The sequence below is a fragment of the Daucus carota genome, chromosome 6, assembly GCF_001625215.2.
Source record: "Daucus carota subsp. sativus chromosome 6, DH1 v3.0, whole genome shotgun sequence".
NCBI lineage: Eukaryota > Viridiplantae > Streptophyta > Magnoliopsida > Apiales > Apiaceae > Daucus > Daucus carota.
Genome location: NC_030386.2, coordinates 20,763,491 through 20,784,824, shown reverse-complemented (window position 1 = coordinate 20,784,824; position 21,334 = coordinate 20,763,491). Strand labels below are relative to the sequence as shown.

The window sequence follows — 21,334 nt, the reverse complement described above, 5'->3', positions numbered from 1 at the left end:
AAAGAGAGGCAGCCCATCAGAGGAACGTCCGATATCAACAGCATGCGTCTCAGTATTATGATTCGGGCATCCGGAAGCGCTCTTTCAGAGTTGGGGACATGGTTCTTCGAGACTTGGCAACTTCTATGCCGACTAAGCAAGGCAAGCTTATGCCGAACTGGGAAGGACCTTACACTGTTATCGAGATCGTTCGGCCGGGAACCTACAAACTGGCAGGGACGGATGGGAGCCCCATTAAGAATACTTGGCATGCTTCCCACCTCCGGAAATATTATCAGTAAGGCTTCCCGACCGAACATTTCTCTTTCCATTTTACAATTCTCCTCCAGTTATGTAATAATTTCCCTTACAATCAATAAAAATGCCTACTTCGAATTCTGAATAGTTGTAACTTGTTATAAGACTCCGATCGATCCCGTATCTTGGGGCAACCTGATTAAAATACGGGACCGAAGGAGCTTCCCACAGACGGCGCCAATGTTGGAGCCAAAATTCTGCCGAATGCCGAAGCAAAAGAGTGACCTCAAAAAGAGAAGAATGTGAGGGATTGTCCCCCCGATTCACCTCCGGCGTGAGAATAAGTTAGTGGCTCTAAGAAAAGGTTTTTGGAATTGCAAGCGTAAGTGTGTATGTATGAGTGTATGAATGTCCTTTACCCTTGATTTGCCCACTTTATATAGGGGGGAGATGATCCTGAGTTTGTAACGCTTCCGTCCGATGCGGGAGGGAAGTGATGGTGAGTTTATGAGGCGAGATTCCCTCCCTCGACCGTTGCAGTAGTGACATTGAAGTTCAAATAATGGGCTGGACCTCTTTTGGGCCTTGGCGTATTGGGCTGAGGCCTATATTCCAACAACAATCAAAATCTAGTTTTAGTTTTCTCTTCTGATTTTACTGTATCCTTATCCAGGATTACAAATTTAAACTTAATAATAAATAAAATATGTGTTTAATCATCAAAAGTATCTAGTTTAATATGTCATTTAATCGATTTTTGTAAATGTAAAAAAATGATGAAAGAAATTTTCAATTGTAGTACGTAAGTAGAAAAACTGTGGTGCATGTTATTTTGCGAAAAAACAACAAAAAACAGGTGTTACGTCATTTCTTTGTACTATCTTTATATTTATATAAAGGAGGGTCTTCATAGGCTGACGTGGCGGCTTCAAGATCTCTCCTTCTGTCCTCCTGAATCTTTATATTTATATAAAGGAGGGTCTTCATAGGCTGACGTGGCGGCTTCAAGATCTCTCCTTCTGTTCTCCTGAATTTCTAGAATTTCACAATTTTTTTATCAGTGCTTTGTAATTTTGAATTGAATCCTCTGTTGAAGTTGAAAGGTCCCCATTTAATTACTGAACTTCATTGCTTCAGTTGGGAATTCATAAAATTGAAACTCAAGGTTTTAAGCTCCAGTTCAAGGATCGAAACTCAAAGTTTTAAGTGCCGGTTCACTTCAAAACTAACAATCAACGAAGCTCTTGGCAATGGCTCTTGCAAGGTCAAGCTCTGATTCTTTTTTATTCCTGATTGTATTGTATTGGTCAATTATGTATATTATTTTTAGGGCTTTGGTTATCTTTTGTGTTTGTTTTGTAATTTGATGTGAGGGTGTGTGAATTGATATGAATTGCATTAATCGGATTTCTTCCCCGCATATTTTCTCTGAAAAGCTGTCAAAATCATGCAAGATGATGATTTCCTCCACCTCATTATTGTCGCTACTCCGCTGCCTGTTTGCCGATTTTACGGCGGATGCCTCTTTTTGTCTGAGTTTGTTTAATCAGGAATTTGGGCATGCTGCTACTCAACCAATCGATGAGCTAATTGAGTCAATTTTGAAGCTCCTGATTTTTCATATGAGGCTCCTTCTTTGGTAACTATGAAGGTATCTAAGCATGTCTGAATTTAAAAAAATGGTTGTAAATTGTTGATTTCTGCAAATGTTAGTACAGATTATATCGTAGAAGCCTTTATATGTGTGTGTGAAAATGTCATTTTTGATGTGTTAGATATTGAGCTAGATAAGTCACATAATACTTGAAGTGAACTTCCCCATTTTAATGTCTTTAAGGGAAATCTTTATATTTATATAAAGGAGGGTCTTCATAGGCTGACGTGGCGGCTTCAAGATCTCTCCTTCTGTTCTCCTGAATTTCTAGAATTTCACAATTTTTTTATCAGTGCTTTGTAATTTTGAATTGAATCCTCTGTTGAAGTTGAAAGGTCCCCATTTAATTACTGAACTTCATTGCTTCAGTTGGGAATTCATAAAATTGAAACTCAAGGTTTTAAGCTCCAGTTCAAGGATCGAAACTCAAAGTTTTAAGTGCCGGTTCACTTCAAAACTAACAATCAACGAAGCTCTTGGCAATGGCTCTTGCAAGGTCAAGCTCTGATTCTTTTTTATTCCTGATTGTATTGTATTGGTCAATTATGTATATTATTTTTAGGGCTTTGGTTATCTTTTGTGTTTGTTTTGTAATTTGATGTGAGGGTGTGTGAATTGATATGAATTGCATTAATCGGATTTCTTCCCCGCATATTTTCTCTGAAAAGCTGTCAAAATCATGCAAGATGATGATTTCCTCCACCTCATTATTGTCGCTACTCCGCTGCCTGTTTGCCGATTTTACGGCGGATGCCTCTTTTTGTCTGAGTTTGTTTAATCAGGAATTTGGGCATGCTGCTACTCAACCAATCGATGAGCTAATTGAGTCAATTTTGAAGCTCCTGATTTTTCATATGAGGCTCCTTCTTTGGTAACTATGAAGGTATCTAAGCATGTCTGAATTTAAAAAAATGGTTGTAAATTGTTGATTTCTGCAAATGTTAGTACAGATTATATCGTAGAAGCCTTTATATGTGTGTGTGAAAATGTCATTTTTGATGTGTTAGATATTGAGCTAGATAAGTCACATAATACTTGAAGTGAACTTCCCCATTTTAATGTCTTTAAGGGAAATCTTTATATTTATATAAAGGAGGGTCTTCATAGGCTGACGTGGCGGCTTCAAGATCTCTCCTTCTGTTCTCCTGAATTTCTAGAATTTCACAATTTTTTTATCAGTGCTTTGTAATTTTGAATTGAATCCTCTGTTGAAGTTGAAAGGTCCCCATTTAATTACTGAACTTCATTGCTTCAGTTGGGAATTCATAAAATTGAAACTCAAGGTTTTAAGCTCCAGTTCAAGGATCGAAACTCAAAGTTTTAAGTGCCGGTTCACTTCAAAACTAACAATCAACGAAGCTCTTGGCAATGGCTCTTGCAAGGTCAAGCTCTGATTCTTTTTTATTCCTGATTGTATTGTATTGGTCAATTATGTATATTATTTTTAGGGCTTTGGTTATCTTTTGTGTTTGTTTTGTAATTTGATGTGAGGGTGTGTGAATTGATATGAATTGCATTAATCGGATTTCTTCCCCGCATATTTTCTCTGAAAAGCTGTCAAAATCATGCAAGATGATGATTTCCTCCACCTCATTATTGTCGCTACTCCGCTGCCTGTTTGCCGATTTTACGGCGGATGCCTCTTTTTGTCTGAGTTTGTTTAATCAGGAATTTGGGCATGCTGCTACTCAACCAATCGATGAGCTAATTGAGTCAATTTTGAAGCTCCTGATTTTTCATATGAGGCTCCTTCTTTGGTAACTATGAAGGTATCTAAGCATGTCTGAATTTAAAAAAATGGTTGTAAATTGTTGATTTCTGCAAATGTTAGTACAGATTATATCGTAGAAGCCTTTATATGTGTGTGTGAAAATGTCATTTTTGATGTGTTAGATATTGAGCTAGATAAGTCACATAATACTTGAAGTGAACTTCCCCATTTTAATGTCTTTAAGGGAAATTTTCGGCTTACATTTTGTTATCCTGGAACTGCCACGGAAACCTGTAACCAATATGCCTTAATGGTGAAAACATAATTAGCAAAGGCTCAAATCTGGAAAATAGTTTATGCCCCTCAGTAATATTGCGTTAAATCTGCATTTCATTTTTTAGATTTCTTTTATACAAAAACATAATCTCCCTCTGTGTACAGTCATATGACCCATGTCTTTCCATGTCACAGAGGCAAAGATTCATCTACTTTTGCTATGTTGGACTATGGATTGCTCTAAGCCTCTAATTATCTTTATATTTATATAAATGAGGGTCTTCATAGGCTTTTATATTTATATCTATACATGTGCATAGGATAACAACTTTTGTTATATGAAATCATACGAGTTGTGGGATATCATTGAATTCTGTATAGATAGATTATCAGTCTGTCTGTTCACTTAGCTTGAGCAAGTATTAGAAGTAGTCAATCACTTTTTCCTATTTTCTCAGGAAAGACGATCATATGGCATAGCTAGCCTGTCACAAGATTTAAATGGAATGTATATTTCTGCCTCATGTATGGATAACAGGTACATTTGTTCTTTCAGCTTTACTTGATTATGCTTGATATTACCAATCCAACCACAACATAAGCTTTTGACTAATAATGGTGAAGCTCATTGTAGATTTGTATAATATAGATTGCAGAATATATCTCTACAATATCCTCCAGCTTGAAAAGAGGCCTGTGAAATCATTCTCTGGATGTCAAATTGGATCGTTTTTTGTGAAGGTAAGTGCATTGTTTTCATGCAGATAAGTTGTAGTCCAGCACTCCGTTCCTATTCATAATATAATAGCACACTGAGTGGTGAAAATGTTATGGACTTATGGCTATGGAAAATCTATATTCTCATCACTTCTTTTACACAATATCTCTGAAGTATGTTGTAAATAGTAGTGGGAAACATTAGCTGCAAATTTAAGCACAGGTTATTTGGAGATGCTTAGAGGCAAGAGTGACTATTAAAAACTTTTTCTAATATATATTTTAATAATCGCGATCCCTTTTTTGCCTACTGTTCAAATTGTATTGGCTGCTTTTATCGTGTTAACAAATAACATAGTTATGCTTTGCTAAATTTATATTTCTCTTTGAACACTTTAGGCTCTTGCTTACCGAACATCATGCATTCTGCCTATTCCCCCAGCACTTTCAATGATCATTCCAGTAATTGGATCCAGCTCCTATGCGCATCCGCCGGGCCAGGTGAAAGTAGATGAATATATCCTGAACGACCTGGACAGCCCATTTGAAGTTTCTACATGAGAACCGGGGGTTGCAAGTTCAGATCTTCCTGCAGGTTCCGCCACCCCAGCAAACCAGAGAGTAGAGACAACTGTCACTCTTACTGACCAAGGACTGCCTTTGCTACCTGTAAGTCTTTCTTTCAATTATTTAGCTAGATCAAGAGTATTAACTTACTATAACTTTTTAAGACAACATCACGGGCTTGCATTACTAAGCAGTAACCATTTTGTTCCATATTCAGATTTTATTTCTCTGGTACAATATAATTACCCGGACCTTTTATTTTTTGTCTTGTAAATGATTTAGGGCCAGGGTGTTTGCTCACACTTCAGCCGTTTGGGTCGACCTGGAAGTGTGATCATCCAATTGGTGGTAATGCCACCTTCTCAGATGGGGCTGATTAAGGTACAACCTTAGAGTTTGCCTGCTTTGCAGATGAACATGATGAGTGGTAAACGGAGGCGATGGGGTCTGCTTGAGCATCATACAGTAGTTGCAGAAACTTATATCATAGTGATTACAAATACTTGATAACTTTCTGTACATTACCTTAGGTTGAGATTTGCAAGACTTTTGAAGAATATTGTGATGTTTTCCACATATCAAGACTATGGTTGTACAATAATCGGATGCAGGATGTAATGCTGTTTCTTCTGCCATTTTTATTTTGTAAATAGTTTGGATGTATGGAAGGATAAAGCACGTGTTTATGTTTACTTCCTTTTCGTAACTAAATGCTGATTCACTCTTACTATCTTTGTAACTGATAATATTTTCTTATATTTCAGCAACAAATACAGAATGAAATGCCTCGCAAATTATATATTATACTGAGTTTTTTAAAATATTTCATATTTCATATTTTTCTCACTCGCGCGGAGCGCGTTTTTTTCTCTAGTTAGTACTATATTAGGCTGAATTTGCAGAACGATATAGGAGTAAGTTACTTTTCTTGTTTCTCAAAAGATTAGCATTGTATTATTTGTTTTTTTTGAAAATGAGAATAAATCTCACAAAATGAATCGGCAATTCACTGTGATTATTTTTTTAAATTTATTATCTAATTGTCGGACATGCAAGATGACCGGGAAAATTTAGACAATAAAACTTTAATGTCCAAAAAGAAAAACCCGTCTTTTTCCAAGAATCCTGAAAATAAAACAAAGGAAACAAGAAAAATATAAGTCGATATATATAACAGATTATATATATTATAAAAATAATAAAAATATATCCTGTAACACCCCAGTCCCACATCGAGGAATGGGTGGACTTTAGTTCAGTTTATAAGCATAAGTACTACTACCAATTGCACCAACAAATCATGATCTTTTGGGGGCCTGTGGTGGGCTTGTGGATTACCCAAGTTGCTGCAATTGGGCCAGTATATTTCAGCTTATTTTCGGATTCGGAATTCTGGACTTGACCCGATTTTCGAAAAAGACTCGGGATCTGACCCGGGTTGTCTCATATGGTATTCAGAGCAGGCTCTCGAAAGCTTGATTCGTCAAGTTGCCGGAGGTGGGGACACGAAGGCTGGTGGTATTATCCCACAATGGCTAGAGTCCGGAAGTGGGGACACGAAGCCAGCCGATATTATCCCACAATGGCTAAAGAGATTCGATCTGGGCCTATGGGCTATCCGTTTCGGCCTGACGAGGACGTCAGGAATTTTTAAGTGGGGGAGTTTGTAACACCCCAATCCCACATCATGAAGTGTGTGGACTTTAGTTTAGTTTATAAGCATAAGTACTACTACCAATTGCACCAACAAATCATGATCTTTTGGGGGTCTGTGGTGGGCTTGTGGATTACCCAAGTTGCTGTAATTAGGCCAGTGTATTTCGGCTTATTTTCGGATTCGGAATTCGGGACTTGACCCGATTTTCAGAAAAGGCTTGGGATTTGACCCGGGTTGTCTCATATCCAATAATTAATTATTAATAAAATCACGTGTATATGCATGTGCTGATCAAAATATTCACACAATTATGATAACTCATAATTGAGACAATTAAACTCTTAATTAAATCACATTTAATAAGATATTAACGCCCTCAATTAAGACACAATTAACGCCCCCAAATAAGGCACAGTTAACGTCTTCAATTAGGAGGCACAATAAACGCCTTCAATTAAGAGGCACAATAAACGCTCTCAATTAAGGCACAATTAACGCATTCCTTTCTGAAACCGGATCTCATACTGATCGTTGAACTGCCGTCGCCACAACCCTCAACCATTTCAGCCACCACCGCTATGCTATCTCTCCCGCACACAACCGCGAAGCGGACGATGACCACCCAAAATATATCCATGAGTAAGATACACAAAAAGTTAGATTTAAATTTCATTTAAAATCCACAACATTCAAACACTAATGTAAAATTTAGAATTTGAAATGACACATGAAATCATGATATTTGAAATCCAAAATTTAAAACAAAAAACATGTTCTTAAACGGAATCTAATGACAAATATCCCACAAGAAATCAAGAAACCCCATCTCAAAAACACACAGCATTCCCAAAAAACACACACAAAATACCTGCCTTTGTCCAAAAACTACACAACCACGTACCTTAAAAATACTACTGACTTGAGTTTGCAGAGAGAGATAGGGAGAGATCAGGAGAGACGAGGGAGAAACGAGGTTTAGGTGTTTTAATTACAAAGTTATCCAATCTTTTTTGCATTTCGGTCGTAGAGATTGAGAGATGACTGATGAGCGATTGAGAGAGTCAATAAGAGATGAAGATTGGAGTATGAAGACGACGATTGGAGTGTGACTTTGTGAGGGGTGAGGCTGAGGAGTCGAGCTGTCGAGGATCAAAGCCAACTTGAGTTTGAGTTTGGCTAAAATTAAATTCACATCATAATTTTATTTTATTTAAATATATTATTTACAATAAAAATGTATACTAGTGTTACATTATTATAAGTAGGCCAACATTCTAGAGAGGGACTCCTTATGTGGAGTTACATAGTGCGCCACTATAAATCATCAATTTTATTATAAATTCTGTTATAAAATACATATAAAACGTGATTCTAATATAAAATACTATAAAATAAATCTATTTTAAGTAATTTAACACTTAAAATTTGATTAAAAAAGTATATTTTCGAAACTGATTCTACAACAGAATAATTCTGGATGATTATTATTCTGTTATAGAATCATGTTGAGATATTGCATAATTTTAGATGATCTTTGGAATAAAAAAATTGTATAACTTCGTTTTCGGTTTAATAATCAAAATTTGAAATTATATTTCATAAAAAATATAATAGAATATATATTATGTATATATTTATAATGGTGTGATACGTAACTCCATATAAGAGGGTATGCTATGGAGTGCTACCCACTATAAAAAAATCTAGCACTTATTTGCACCGCTCTCCAGAAAAAATAATAAAAAATAAATTAATTTGTACTCTCTACTCACATAAAAAAATGGAGTATTCTTAAACTATAAAATAAAAGAATTTTATAATACACCTTAAACAGGGCTAATAAATTTGTTTGTGCATCTCTGTCAGTCGGCATCAACAACCAAAATTTGAGGTTCATATCATAAAAAATGCATAGCAGCTCGGTGACTTTTCTTTGCAGAAGGCGATTCTCCTACGTCAACAGTCTCCAGCGCGACCCAAGAGACAGGCTATTAAAATCCATCCCGTCCATCTTCAAACTTCCTCTGTTATTCTACGACTATGCAATATAAAATTCAGATAGTTGGACTTAAAGCACTGCACTTGGATTTGTATAATTTATGTATCCATATCCATATATTCTTAATGCATGCTAGAATAGGGCCTCATTTTACCCATTTAATATACCCGTTTTAAAATAACCAGATGCCTCGACCCGGTGCAGTTGTTTACTTCCGCACGCAGCATAACTCAGGATCCTATTCCCACGCTCATATCTTCACTAAAATTCAAATTCAAATATGTTGTAACCACTCTCAACTGTTATGATCAATGGACCAGCCACCATCTCCACGCAGAAATCCTTCCCGATCGACAGGTAGTTTTAGTTTAAACTGCAATTCTACACCTTCTTTCTTTGTCGGTATGCATCCTGTCCAAGGTCAACTATGCACCTAAAAAGCGTGGATCATTGTAATGTTTGTGTGATCATTACTGACGTTCCTTCTGTGCAGATATGGTGCTCGACGAAAAAGACTCGGCACGTTCTACAGAAAGTGAATTGGCAGGTATGTTCTTGGTACTTAATTAATATGGAACTTGGTTATGCTCTGTATCATAAAAACATGGATTTAACAACGACGACTTACAGGACGCAAGCGAGTAGTTCGGACGGGTGATCCATACTACGAGGCAGGTATACAGTTCTTTACTCCCCATTGTCAAACTTGATCTCCCCGTTGTTGATGATTTGCATCTCGCATTTGTTAGCCGTTAAACGTCGCAGCGGTGGAACAGCACTCGATGAATTCTTGCACAAGAGGATGCTTTCAACGATGCCTTCAAATGTCAACACAAGGAACAATGCTAATACAAATGCTGGTATGTCACTTTTTTAAGTTTTCTCCAAAGCATAAAAAACCAGAGCTTACATGTGTATACCTACCTTAGTACTTTGCATATAACATGGTCACACTGCCTCTTTAGTACCTTATCAGTAGCTACTTAATCCCAATGGGTTAAATTTCAAACTTGCCTCTTTAGTCTATTTTGTTACTTTGTTAATTTTTGATTAGATTAATGTACTTGCTCTTTGTTAATCTTTTTATAAAATGATATAAAAGATACTCTTTGTTAATCTTTTTATAAAATGATATAAAAGATAACCACCAGGTTTTGAGAGAGCTGTTTTCACCTTTTAAAAGTAGAAAATAGACAGAAGATGATCCAGTGGCAAACACTGGCAATTTGCAAAGATTATTTGCTGCCATGGCTATAGATACAATAGCACCTCCTGTATTCTCATGTCTGTGCATAGTGGTCATGATTCTTGGAGCAATACACAGAATATACATGCATTAAATATTAAGCATACCTCTGTTTGTTGACTGGGTTCATATCTGGAATAAAGTTATCTGACTTTTTTTTTCCGGATTTATCAGATAAAGTTTTTACCGAAAGGCAACCTCTCCGATCTCTTGACATCAATGCGCCTGCTCTGAACATCCCTTTGTCAACTCAGCAGCACGTCCCGGGGTTCAATCAAACGCAGCCATGTGTCACACAAAACTCTTTATCTGGAAGTAACAAAAGCACTTTTCATCGTCACTCTCCTCTTAAATATCATCAACTTTAATTGTATTTTACGATACCATGCTTCTTTCAGGTGTCGGCCAGTATGCTCCTGCTCATTATAATCAACCAAAAGAAAATGTTGTCAAAAGTAGTGGCCATGAGAACAAACAATTATATATTGATGGATGTGGTAATTCTGAGGGTAAGTTATCATACTCCACGTGCACCATGTCTGCTGTTCAGTACATAATTGTAAAAGTCTAATGACCTATAATTTATTTCCAAAATGAGACAATTTCACGCGCAGCTCCCAGACGTAGAGGAAGAGGTCCTGCAGTTTCAAAGTTGTATTCGCACATGCTTGCTGTTGATGCTCCAGTTGTATCAAAAAAAGACTCAGTAAAAAAGGATGGTATTAGCTACACTACAGCCTTTTCGCATGGTTGGTGATGCTTGAACTGGCATGTAATACATGTGCTTATGTGTATTTTTTTTATTTTTATGCATGTGCAGTTTCAAAGCCGCGACGTCGTGGTCCAGGGGTTAACAAAATAATAAATTCCCAAGAATCAGTGATTGATCTTAACAAAGCGCCGAAGGCTGGTAATTATATTGCCTTTCGCTTTCCTCATAATTTCAATTCCAACAATCTTACCTACTGTTTAATTTTGCAGCAAAGAAACCAAGAACCAGAGGTCTAGGAATTGAAAAATTATTGGCGCAGAGGTTTGGTAATGAAGATGGCAATAAAACAGGTACTCAGGCAACTGCAATGGATGGTATTAATTCAACTTCCCGCGTTAATACATATTTACGTTTCCTTCTCAGTAGTACACTCATTGTTTATGGATTCACATGCAGATGACATTAATACACCATGCACACAGGGAGCTACTCACAAGTCTCCAACTACTGCCGGTTAGTAGTGTGTTATGATGTCAAACTATATGACAAGTTGCTAATTAAATCTTCATTCTATATAAAGATTGCAGGACTCCCGGTAGCACTGTAACCTACCAGACAAGTGTTCCTCACTTGCACAGCACAAACAGGCATGCTCCTCACAACACGTCTGAGAATTCAAGTTCTACTTTCGCATCGTCTTATGTGTTGTCCCGGCTACACGAATCAGGTATTTTAAGCACCATTGCACAAGGACCTCAGCCTCTACATATCTTAATCAATTTTGATTTATATACTAGATGTATACATGCAGTCATATTTATTCGCAACAGAACAGTATGTAGCCAATCAATCTGTTTGGTTGTTATCTTGCAGAGTCTAGCAGACCTTTCCGGCCAAGTAGTGGCGCGTCTACGTCTGGTGTTAAGGATCTCTCCCGGGATTTTGACGATGCAGCTGATGATACAGAGCATGATAATCTGTATGATGAAGGTACTGTGTTTGTTATAAGTAGTTTCAAATTAATTCATGTATTGTAAAATAGTCTTACATACCAACTCATTTTCTGTACAGGTGAGGATGCGACTGAGGATTCTAATCCTGATATGTGGCAAGGCTATGCCAACCTCGGTCCTCCAAATGCTATTTGCCGACAATGTAACGGAATAATGTGGGATATGGAGCGCAACAATAAATCAAATCCGAATGCAGCTCCTATTTTCTCATTGTGCTGTAAGAGTGGTCAAGTTGTTCTCCCCCCGGAGAAGCATGCTCCTGAGCCATTATCTTCTCTACTCTATGGAGGTTCCAGTACAAAACATTTCCGAAAGAATATCCGCGTGTATAATTGTATGTTTGCAATGTGTTCAAGTGGTGGGAAAGTCGACCACAAAATTAATAGAGGTGGAGCGCCTTTCTGTTTCAAGATTAGAGGACAGAATATGCACTTTATTGGAAGCCTCATTCCCGCTGAGGGGGAAAAACCAAAGTTTTGTCAGCTATACATATACGATACTGATAATGAAACTGAAAATAGAATTGGAGCTGTCGGTTCAAGTGCGGATGATGTGGATCCAGTTATAGTTCAAAGTCTAACACGGATGCTTAATGAGAATAACAAGTTGGTGAAATATTTTCTCACTGCTCAGAGGAGATTCCGAGATAATGGACAAGATGAGTTCAAGTTGATACTCATATCATCACAAGCAGAAAATGGTCGTCCGAACATTATTGGTCCATCCAATGAGGTTGCAGGTTTGATTGTTAATGCCAGTGCAGATACATCTGGGTGTAGAGACACTGTGTGCCAAACTAACCAAGGTTACCTAAAGCGTGTATTTGAGACAGATGCTTATTTCATGCAGCTCCAGTTTCCTCTTTTATTTCCACTAGGAGATGATGGATATCACACGGAGATTCCACTGAAAAGGGTTAAAAATAGAAGACAAGCACCAATTGATAGCACTGATGTAGAAGCTGAACGGAAAATCAGAGAGCATGTTTCAATGAAAGAATATTATTCATATAAATTGATGATACGGCTGAATGAAGGTACTGTTTTTACAATATTAATGTTAACATGTTATATTTTTTTCATATCATTCTCAATTTAACATATCCTTCTCAAAAAATTAGTTAACCATAAGAAAAATTAAATTTTCATAATATTGTAATGTGTTGTCCAGGAATTTGCTATTTTTCAAGAATTCATAAAAAAAAATTATTTATATAGATTTCTAAAATTTTTTGTTGTACTCAAATATTTTCGACAGTAAACTATTTTAATTATTTATGTACTCACATTAGTTTAAACAAAGGATAAATTAAATATTCTATTTTTGTTATTGAATTTAAGCAATGCATATTAAGATTCAAATATTTTCTGATTTTGTCATTACCGAGATATGTACCTTTTATAGTTGCCAAAAAATTTATTTTCCTATGGTGTGTACTCTGTAATCAGAAATTTGTTTGTGATTTCCATATCTTTATATCAGGTTTAACACCTCATCTTGGTGGAAGATTGTGGCAACAATATGTGATTGACGCCTTCACTGCCATGGAGCAGTACAGATTGGACTGGATATCTGGAAACCAGACAACTATTCGTTCTGATCTTTATACCTCTGTGCGTGATGCTGTCCGTAGGGGAGATAATGATCCCTCACATGTTGGAAAATGTGTTATACTACCTGCCTCTTTTACAGGATGCAAGCGCTATATGTCTCAGTATTTGTGCCGCATCATTCCTTGATTCAGATTATTGTTTTGGGTTTCATCCTAGGATTTTCTTTCTGTTAAAAATGAATTCTATTCATCCAGTTAGGCTTTGATTTCATAAGTTTCTTTTTATCAGATGACCTCATTTGCTTTATTATTTCATTAGACTATGTCTGCTTTATAATTTTCAAAGAGCATGATTGCATTTTTTATTTGAGATGTATAGTCTGAAGGATTTTTTATAAAGCAAGATGATTTTGACAATGTGAGTTGAATTTCACTTAGATTTTATTCATGTTTCTGGGGTATAATCATGTACATATGTATATCTAAAAGTGGTGTATAGTCTTATTGTACAAGAGAACAAACATATGACTTAGTAAACGTGGTTGAGAATGAATATACATCATTGAATAGAGTATTACTTTAGTTCAATCAAGATCCATTGATACGTCCCAAATGTCCATTCACCTTTGTCTGTCCTTACCCAGAATGTGTATGTACTGTCAAATTACAAAAAACACAATTACTAGACAGAACCAAGAAAATAGAACCAAATTTTTTTCCACCATGCTACATTGAAAACTAAACTGATTGTGCTAAAGCCAAGAAAATGGATTGTCATTTCCATATTTGAGCAAGTCATAATGGTCTCGCCCGGTGTTCATTTTCTGCTAAAGCCAAGTATTTTGGTGCAATTAATGTGCTGCTAAGCCTGAGACAGTGGAGAAGTTCTGTGAGATTGTGAAGAAACAATTGGGACTCCCCGATACTACTGAGGTTTCTGAAGACTCAAAAATTTTCAGCACTTGAAATAGTTTGGGATCAGCGTGGAAGAAGAAAGTGCTCAGACCATTGCCACAGTTCAAGATGCAGCAGATTTGATTGAGAAGCTTTACAAGAAAAAATAGTAAAGACGTTTAAAATAATTGTTTGATCATAGCTGTTAAGAACTGGAGCCACGTCTTTGTGTTTGTCAAGAAAATTATCAGAGAGGCTATTTGATATGTATTGCTCTGCTGTGTTCACGTAAGAGAATATTTTTGTCAAAAAGCAATTTTAGTATCAGGCAAATATATTGCCTTATACTCCGTCTTACCCATGGACTCTACTGATGTTTTATCGTGGTCGTCATTTGTTGATGTAATTATTTTCAGTATTAGTATAAATTCCCATATGCTTCCAGTTTTACAAAATAAATCCATAATACAGCAATTTTATGAATTATTAATTATTTTAAAGGGAGCTCGCGAAGCGCGGGCATAATTCCCTAGTATTCTTAATGCATGCTAGAATAGGGCCTCATTTTACCCATTTAATATACCCGTTTTAAAATAACCAGATGCCTCGACCCGGTGCAGTTGTTTACTTCCGCACGCAGCATAACTCAGGATCCTATTCCCACGCTCATATCTTCACTAAAATTCAAATTCAAATATGTTGTAACCACTCTCAACTGTTATGATCAATGGACCAGCCACCATCTCCACGCAGAAATCCTTCCCGATCGACAGGTAGTTTTAGTTTAAACTGCAATTCTACACCTTCTTTCTTTGTCGGTATGCATCCTGTCCAAGGTCAACTATGCACCTAAAAAGCGTGGATCATTGTAATGTTTGTGTGATCATTACTGACGTTCCTTCTGTGCAGATATGGTGCTCGACGAAAAAGACTCGGCACGTTCTACAGAAAGTGAATTGGCAGGTATGTTCTTGGTACTTAATTAATATGGAACTTGGTTATGCTCTGTATCATAAAAACATGGATTTAACAACGACGACTTACAGGACGCAAGCGAGTAGTTCGGACGGGTGATCCATACTACGAGGCAGGTATACAGTTCTTTACTCCCCATTGTCAAACTTGATCTCCCCGTTGTTGATGATTTGCATCTCGCATTTGTTAGCCGTTAAACGTCGCAGCGGTGGAACAGCACTCGATGAATTCTTGCACAAGAGGATGCTTTCAACGATGCCTTCAAATGTCAACACAAGGAACAATGCTAATACAAATGCTGGTATGTCACTTTTTTAAGTTTTCTCCAAAGCATAAAAAACCAGAGCTTACATGTGTATACCTACCTTAGTACTTTGCATATAACATGGTCACACTGCCTCTTTAGTACCTTATCAGTAGCTACTTAATCCCAATGGGTTAAATTTCAAACTTGCCTCTTTAGTCTATTTTGTTACTTTGTTAATTTTTGATTAGATTAATGTACTTGCTCTTTGTTAATCTTTTTATAAAATGATATAAAAGATACTCTTTGTTAATCTTTTTATAAAATGATATAAAAGATAACCACCAGGTTTTGAGAGAGCTGTTTTCACCTTTTAAAAGTAGAAAATAGACAGAAGATGATCCAGTGGCAAACACTGGCAATTTGCAAAGATTATTTGCTGCCATGGCTATAGATACAATAGCACCTCCTGTATTCTCATGTCTGTGCATAGTGGTCATGATTCTTGGAGCAATACACAGAATATACATGCATTAAATATTAAGCATACCTCTGTTTGTTGACTGGGTTCATATCTGGAATAAAGTTATCTGACTTTTTTTTTCCGGATTTATCAGATAAAGTTTTTACCGAAAGGCAACCTCTCCGATCTCTTGACATCAATGCGCCTGCTCTGAACATCCCTTTGTCAACTCAGCAGCACGTCCCGGGGTTCAATCAAACGCAGCCATGTGTCACACAAAACTCTTTATCTGGAAGTAACAAAAGCACTTTTCATCGTCACTCTCCTCTTAAATATCATCAACTTTAATTGTATTTTACGATACCATGCTTCTTTCAGGTGTCGGCCAGTATGCTCCTGCTCATTATAATCAACCAAAAGAAAATGTTGTCAAAAGTAGTGGCCATGAGAACAAACAATTATATATTGATGGATGTGGTAATTCTGAGGGTAAGTTATCATACTCCACGTGCACCATGTCTGCTGTTCAGTACATAATTGTAAAAGTCTAATGACCTATAATTTATTTCCAAAATGAGACAATTTCACGCGCAGCTCCCAGACGTAGAGGAAGAGGTCCTGCAGTTTCAAAGTTGTATTCGCACATGCTTGCTGTTGATGCTCCAGTTGTATCAAAAAAAGACTCAGTAAAAAAGGATGGTATTAGCTACACTACAGCCTTTTCGCATGGTTGGTGATGCTTGAACTGGCATGTAATACATGTGCTTATGTGTATTTTTTTTATTTTTATGCATGTGCAGTTTCAAAGCCGCGACGTCGTGGTCCAGGGGTTAACAAAATAATAAATTCCCAAGAATCAGTGATTGATCTTAACAAAGCGCCGAAGGCTGGTAATTATATTGCCTTTCGCTTTCCTCATAATTTCAATTCCAACAATCTTACCTACTGTTTAATTTTGCAGCAAAGAAACCAAGAACCAGAGGTCTAGGAATTGAAAAATTATTGGCGCAGAGGTTTGGTAATGAAGATGGCAATAAAACAGGTACTCAGGCAACTGCAATGGATGGTATTAATTCAACTTCCCGCGTTAATACATATTTACGTTTCCTTCTCAGTAGTACACTCATTGTTTATGGATTCACATGCAGATGACATTAATACACCATGCACACAGGGAGCTACTCACAAGTCTCCAACTACTGCCGGTTAGTAGTGTGTTATGATGTCAAACTATATGACAAGTTGCTAATTAAATCTTCATTCTATATAAAGATTGCAGGACTCCCGGTAGCACTGTAACCTACCAGACAAGTGTTCCTCACTTGCACAGCACAAACAGGCATGCTCCTCACAACACGTCTGAGAATTCAAGTTCTACTTTCGCATCGTCTTATGTGTTGTCCCGGCTACACGAATCAGGTATTTTAAGCACCATTGCACAAGGACCTCAGCCTCTACATATCTTAATCAATTTTGATTTATATACTAGATGTATACATGCAGTCATATTTATTCGCAACAGAACAGTATGTAGCCAATCAATCTGTTTGGTTGTTATCTTGCAGAGTCTAGCAGACCTTTCCGGCCAAGTAGTGGCGCGTCTACGTCTGGTGTTAAGGATCTCTCCCGGGATTTTGACGATGCAGCTGATGATACAGAGCATGATAATCTGTATGATGAAGGTACTGTGTTTGTTATAAGTAGTTTCAAATTAATTCATGTATTGTAAAATAGTCTTACATACCAACTCATTTTCTGTACAGGTGAGGATGCGACTGAGGATTCTAATCCTGATATGTGGCAAGGCTATGCCAACCTCGGTCCTCCAAATGCTATTTGCCGACAATGTAACGGAATAATGTGGGATATGGAGCGCAACAATAAATCAAATCCGAATGCAGCTCCTATTTTCTCATTGTGCTGTAAGAGTGGTCAAGTTGTTCTCCCCCCGGAGAAGCATGCTCCTGAGCCATTATCTTCTCTACTCTATGGAGGTTCCAGTACAAAACATTTCCGAAAGAATATCCGCGTGTATAATTGTATGTTTGCAATGTGTTCAAGTGGTGGGAAAGTCGACCACAAAATTAATAGAGGTGGAGCGCCTTTCTGTTTCAAGATTAGAGGACAGAATATGCACTTTATTGGAAGCCTCATTCCCGCTGAGGGGGAAAAACCAAAGTTTTGTCAGCTATACATATACGATACTGATAATGAAACTGAAAATAGAATTGGAGCTGTCGGTTCAAGTGCGGATGATGTGGATCCAGTTATAGTTCAAAGTCTAACACGGATGCTTAATGAGAATAACAAGTTGGTGAAATATTTTCTCACTGCTCAGAGGAGATTCCGAGATAATGGACAAGATGAGTTCAAGTTGATACTCATATCATCACAAGCAGAAAATGGTCGTCCGAACATTATTGGTCCATCCAATGAGGTTGCAGGTTTGATTGTTAATGCCAGTGCAGATACATCTGGGTGTAGAGACACTGTGTGCCAAACTAACCAAGGTTACCTAAAGCGTGTATTTGAGACAGATGCTTATTTCATGCAGCTCCAGTTTCCTCTTTTATTTCCACTAGGAGATGATGGATATCACACGGAGATTCCACTGAAAAGGGTTAAAAATAGAAGACAAGCACCAATTGATAGCACTGATGTAGAAGCTGAACGGAAAATCAGAGAGCATGTTTCAATGAAAGAATATTATTCATATAAATTGATGATACGGCTGAATGAAGGTACTGTTTTTACAATATTAATGTTAACATGTTATATTTTTTTCATATCATTCTCAATTTAACATATCCTTCTCAAAAAATTAGTTAACCATAAGAAAAATTAAATTTTCATAATATTGTAATGTGTTGTCCAGGAATTTGCTATTTTTCAAGAATTCATAAAAAAAAATTATTTATATAGATTTCTAAAATTTTTTGTTGTACTCAAATATTTTCGACAGTAAACTATTTTAATTATTTATGTACTCACATTAGTTTAAACAAAGGATAAATTAAATATTCTATTTTTGTTATTGAATTTAAGCAATGCATATTAAGATTCAAATATTTTCTGATTTTGTCATTACCGAGATATGTACCTTTTATAGTTGCCAAAAAATTTATTTTCCTATGGTGTGTACTCTGTAATCAGAAATTTGTTTGTGATTTCCATATCTTTATATCAGGTTTAACACCTCATCTTGGTGGAAGATTGTGGCAACAATATGTGATTGACGCCTTCACTGCCATGGAGCAGTACAGATTGGACTGGATATCTGGAAACCAGACAACTATTCGTTCTGATCTTTATACCTCTGTGCGTGATGCTGTCCGTAGGGGAGATAATGATCCCTCACATGTTGGAAAATGTGTTATACTACCTGCCTCTTTTACAGGATGCAAGCGCTATATGTCTCAGTATTTGTGCCGCATCATTCCTTGATTCAGATTATTGTTTTGGGTTTCATCCTAGGATTTTCTTTCTGTTAAAAATGAATTCTATTCATCCAGTTAGGCTTTGATTTCATAAGTTTCTTTTTATCAGATGACCTCATTTGCTTTATTATTTCATTAGACTATGTCTGCTTTATAATTTTCAAAGAGCATGATTGCATTTTTTATTTGAGATGTATAGTCTGAAGGATTTTTTATAAAGCAAGATGATTTTGACAATGTGAGTTGAATTTCACTTAGATTTTATTCATGTTTCTGGGGTATAATCATGTACATATGTATATCTAAAAGTGGTGTATAGTCTTATTGTACAAGAGAACAAACATATGACTTAGTAAACGTGGTTGAGAATGAATATACATCATTGAATAGAGTATTACTTTAGTTCAATCAAGATCCATTGATACGTCCCAAATGTCCATTCACCTTTGTCTGTCCTTACCCAGAATGTGTATGTACTGTCAAATTACAAAAAACACAATTACTAGACAGAACCAAGAAAATAGAACCAAATTTTTTTCCACCATGCTACATTGAAAACTAAACTGATTGTGCTAAAGCCAAGAAAATGGATTGTCATTTCCATATTTGAGCAAGTCATAATGGTCTCGCCCGGTGTTCATTTTCTGCTAAAGCCAAGTATTTTGGTGCAATTAATGTGCTGCTAAGCCTGAGACAGTGGAGAAGTTCTGTGAGATTGTGAAGAAACAATTGGGACTCCCCGATACTACTGAGGTTTCTGAAGACTCAAAAATTTTCAGCACTTGAAATAGTTTGGGATCAGCGTGGAAGAAGAAAGTGCTCAGACCATTGCCACAGTTCAAGATGCAGCAGATTTGATTGAGAAGCTTTACAAGAAAAAATAGTAAAGACGTTTAAAATAATTGTTTGATCATAGCTGTTAAGAACTGGAGCCACGTCTTTGTGTTTGTCAAGAAAATTATCAGAGAGGCTATTTGATATGTATTGCTCTGCTGTGTTCACGTAAGAGAATATTTTTGTCAAAAAGCAATTTTAGTATCAGGCAAATATATTGCCTTATACTCCGTCTTACCCATGGACTCTACTGATGTTTTATCGTGGTCGTCATTTGTTGATGTAATTATTTTCAGTATTAGTATAAATTCCCATATGCTTCCAGTTTTACAAAATAAATCCATAATACAGCAATTTTATGAATTATTAATTATTTTAAAGGGAGCTCGCGAAGCGCGGGCATAATTCCCTAGTTGTTATTAGTATATACTAGCCTTTCAACCCTTCGCACGGGCGGGTATACAACTCTTTATTTATTATTTATAATTTAAATTTTAATATTATTTTAATAGTTTTTTAGTATTAATGAATTGAATTTTAATTAAATTATATTAACTAACTAATTATATTTTCTCGAAAAAATTCAGCTTTTATAATTTATTATCTATTTATAAATATTTTGTTGTGGATACTATATTTGTCGTGTAACGGATTAGAGTTAAAAAGAATTATACGAAGGATCTTGTTTTAAAAAAAAGTATTCAAAATTGGATATTTATAACTTAATTTTAACATCATTATAATTTTTTTCTAAAATATTATATGATGATGTATTATGATGAGTGTTTTTAGTATATGAAACTGTTTAACAGTGTATGCGCATGTTATAGAATTCTAGTTTCAGAGGGAGAGTACCAAATAAAAAAACATAACTAAGACATGACCATACCAAACTTTTGTACGACTACAAATTATACCCATGTTGGCTTATTATAGTATAATATAGATTATTTTAATTGTTTTTTAGTAATAATGAATTGAATTTTAATTAAATTATATTAACTAACTAATTATATTTTCTCGAAAAAATTCAGCTTTTATAATTTATTATCTATTTATAAATATTTTGTTGTGGATACTATATTTGTCGTGTAACGGATTAGAGTTAAAAAGAATTATACGAAGGATCTTGTTTTAAAAAAAAGT

General features: G+C 36.1%; 3 protein-coding genes across 3 annotated transcripts in view; all 3 read left to right on the top strand.

The window, feature by feature from the left end:
* The window catches only part of LOC108227605 (uncharacterized), an 88,449-nt gene that overhangs the window by 39,928 nt on the left and 27,187 nt on the right, over positions 1–21,334 (top strand). The window lies entirely within an intron of this gene.
* Positions 8,627–13,763, top strand: LOC108226041 (uncharacterized). Its single transcript, XM_064079024.1, has 14 exons — positions 8,627–9,175; positions 9,312–9,365; positions 9,449–9,493; positions 9,568–9,678; positions 10,239–10,379; positions 10,463–10,573; positions 10,679–10,783; positions 10,885–10,974; positions 11,046–11,126; positions 11,233–11,289; positions 11,357–11,503; positions 11,650–11,766; positions 11,848–12,825; positions 13,272–13,763. Exons 1-14 carry the CDS (start codon positions 9,130–9,132, stop codon positions 13,526–13,528), a joined length of 2,340 nt encoding a protein of 779 aa, XP_063935094.1. The 5' UTR covers positions 8,627–9,129; the 3' UTR covers positions 13,529–13,763.
* On the top strand, positions 14,784–19,596 carry LOC108203621 (uncharacterized). The gene is made up of 14 exons (XM_064079052.1): positions 14,784–15,008; positions 15,145–15,198; positions 15,282–15,326; positions 15,401–15,511; positions 16,072–16,212; positions 16,296–16,406; positions 16,512–16,616; positions 16,718–16,807; positions 16,879–16,959; positions 17,066–17,122; positions 17,190–17,336; positions 17,483–17,599; positions 17,681–18,658; positions 19,105–19,596. Exons 1-14 carry the CDS (start codon positions 14,963–14,965, stop codon positions 19,359–19,361), a joined length of 2,340 nt encoding a protein of 779 aa, XP_063935122.1. The 5' UTR covers positions 14,784–14,962; the 3' UTR covers positions 19,362–19,596.

Bases quoted from the DNA above. Each gene is read 5' to 3' on its own strand.
- LOC108226041 (XM_064079024.1), top strand. From the start codon at position 9,130: ATGGACCAGCCACCATCTCCACGCAGAAATCCTTCCCGATCGACAG. The intron at 9,494-9,567 runs GTATACAGTTCT...CGCATTTGTTAG, and splicing joins TGATCCATACTACGAGGCAG to CCGTTAAACGTCGCAGCGGT. The intron at 10,784-10,884 runs GTATTAGCTACA...ATGCATGTGCAG, and splicing joins AGACTCAGTAAAAAAGGATG to TTTCAAAGCCGCGACGTCGT.
- LOC108203621 (XM_064079052.1), top strand. From the start codon at position 14,963: ATGGACCAGCCACCATCTCCACGCAGAAATCCTTCCCGATCGACAG. The intron at 15,199-15,281 runs GTATGTTCTTGG...GACGACTTACAG, and splicing joins TACAGAAAGTGAATTGGCAG to GACGCAAGCGAGTAGTTCGG. The intron at 17,600-17,680 runs GTACTGTGTTTG...TTTTCTGTACAG, and splicing joins TGATAATCTGTATGATGAAG to GTGAGGATGCGACTGAGGAT.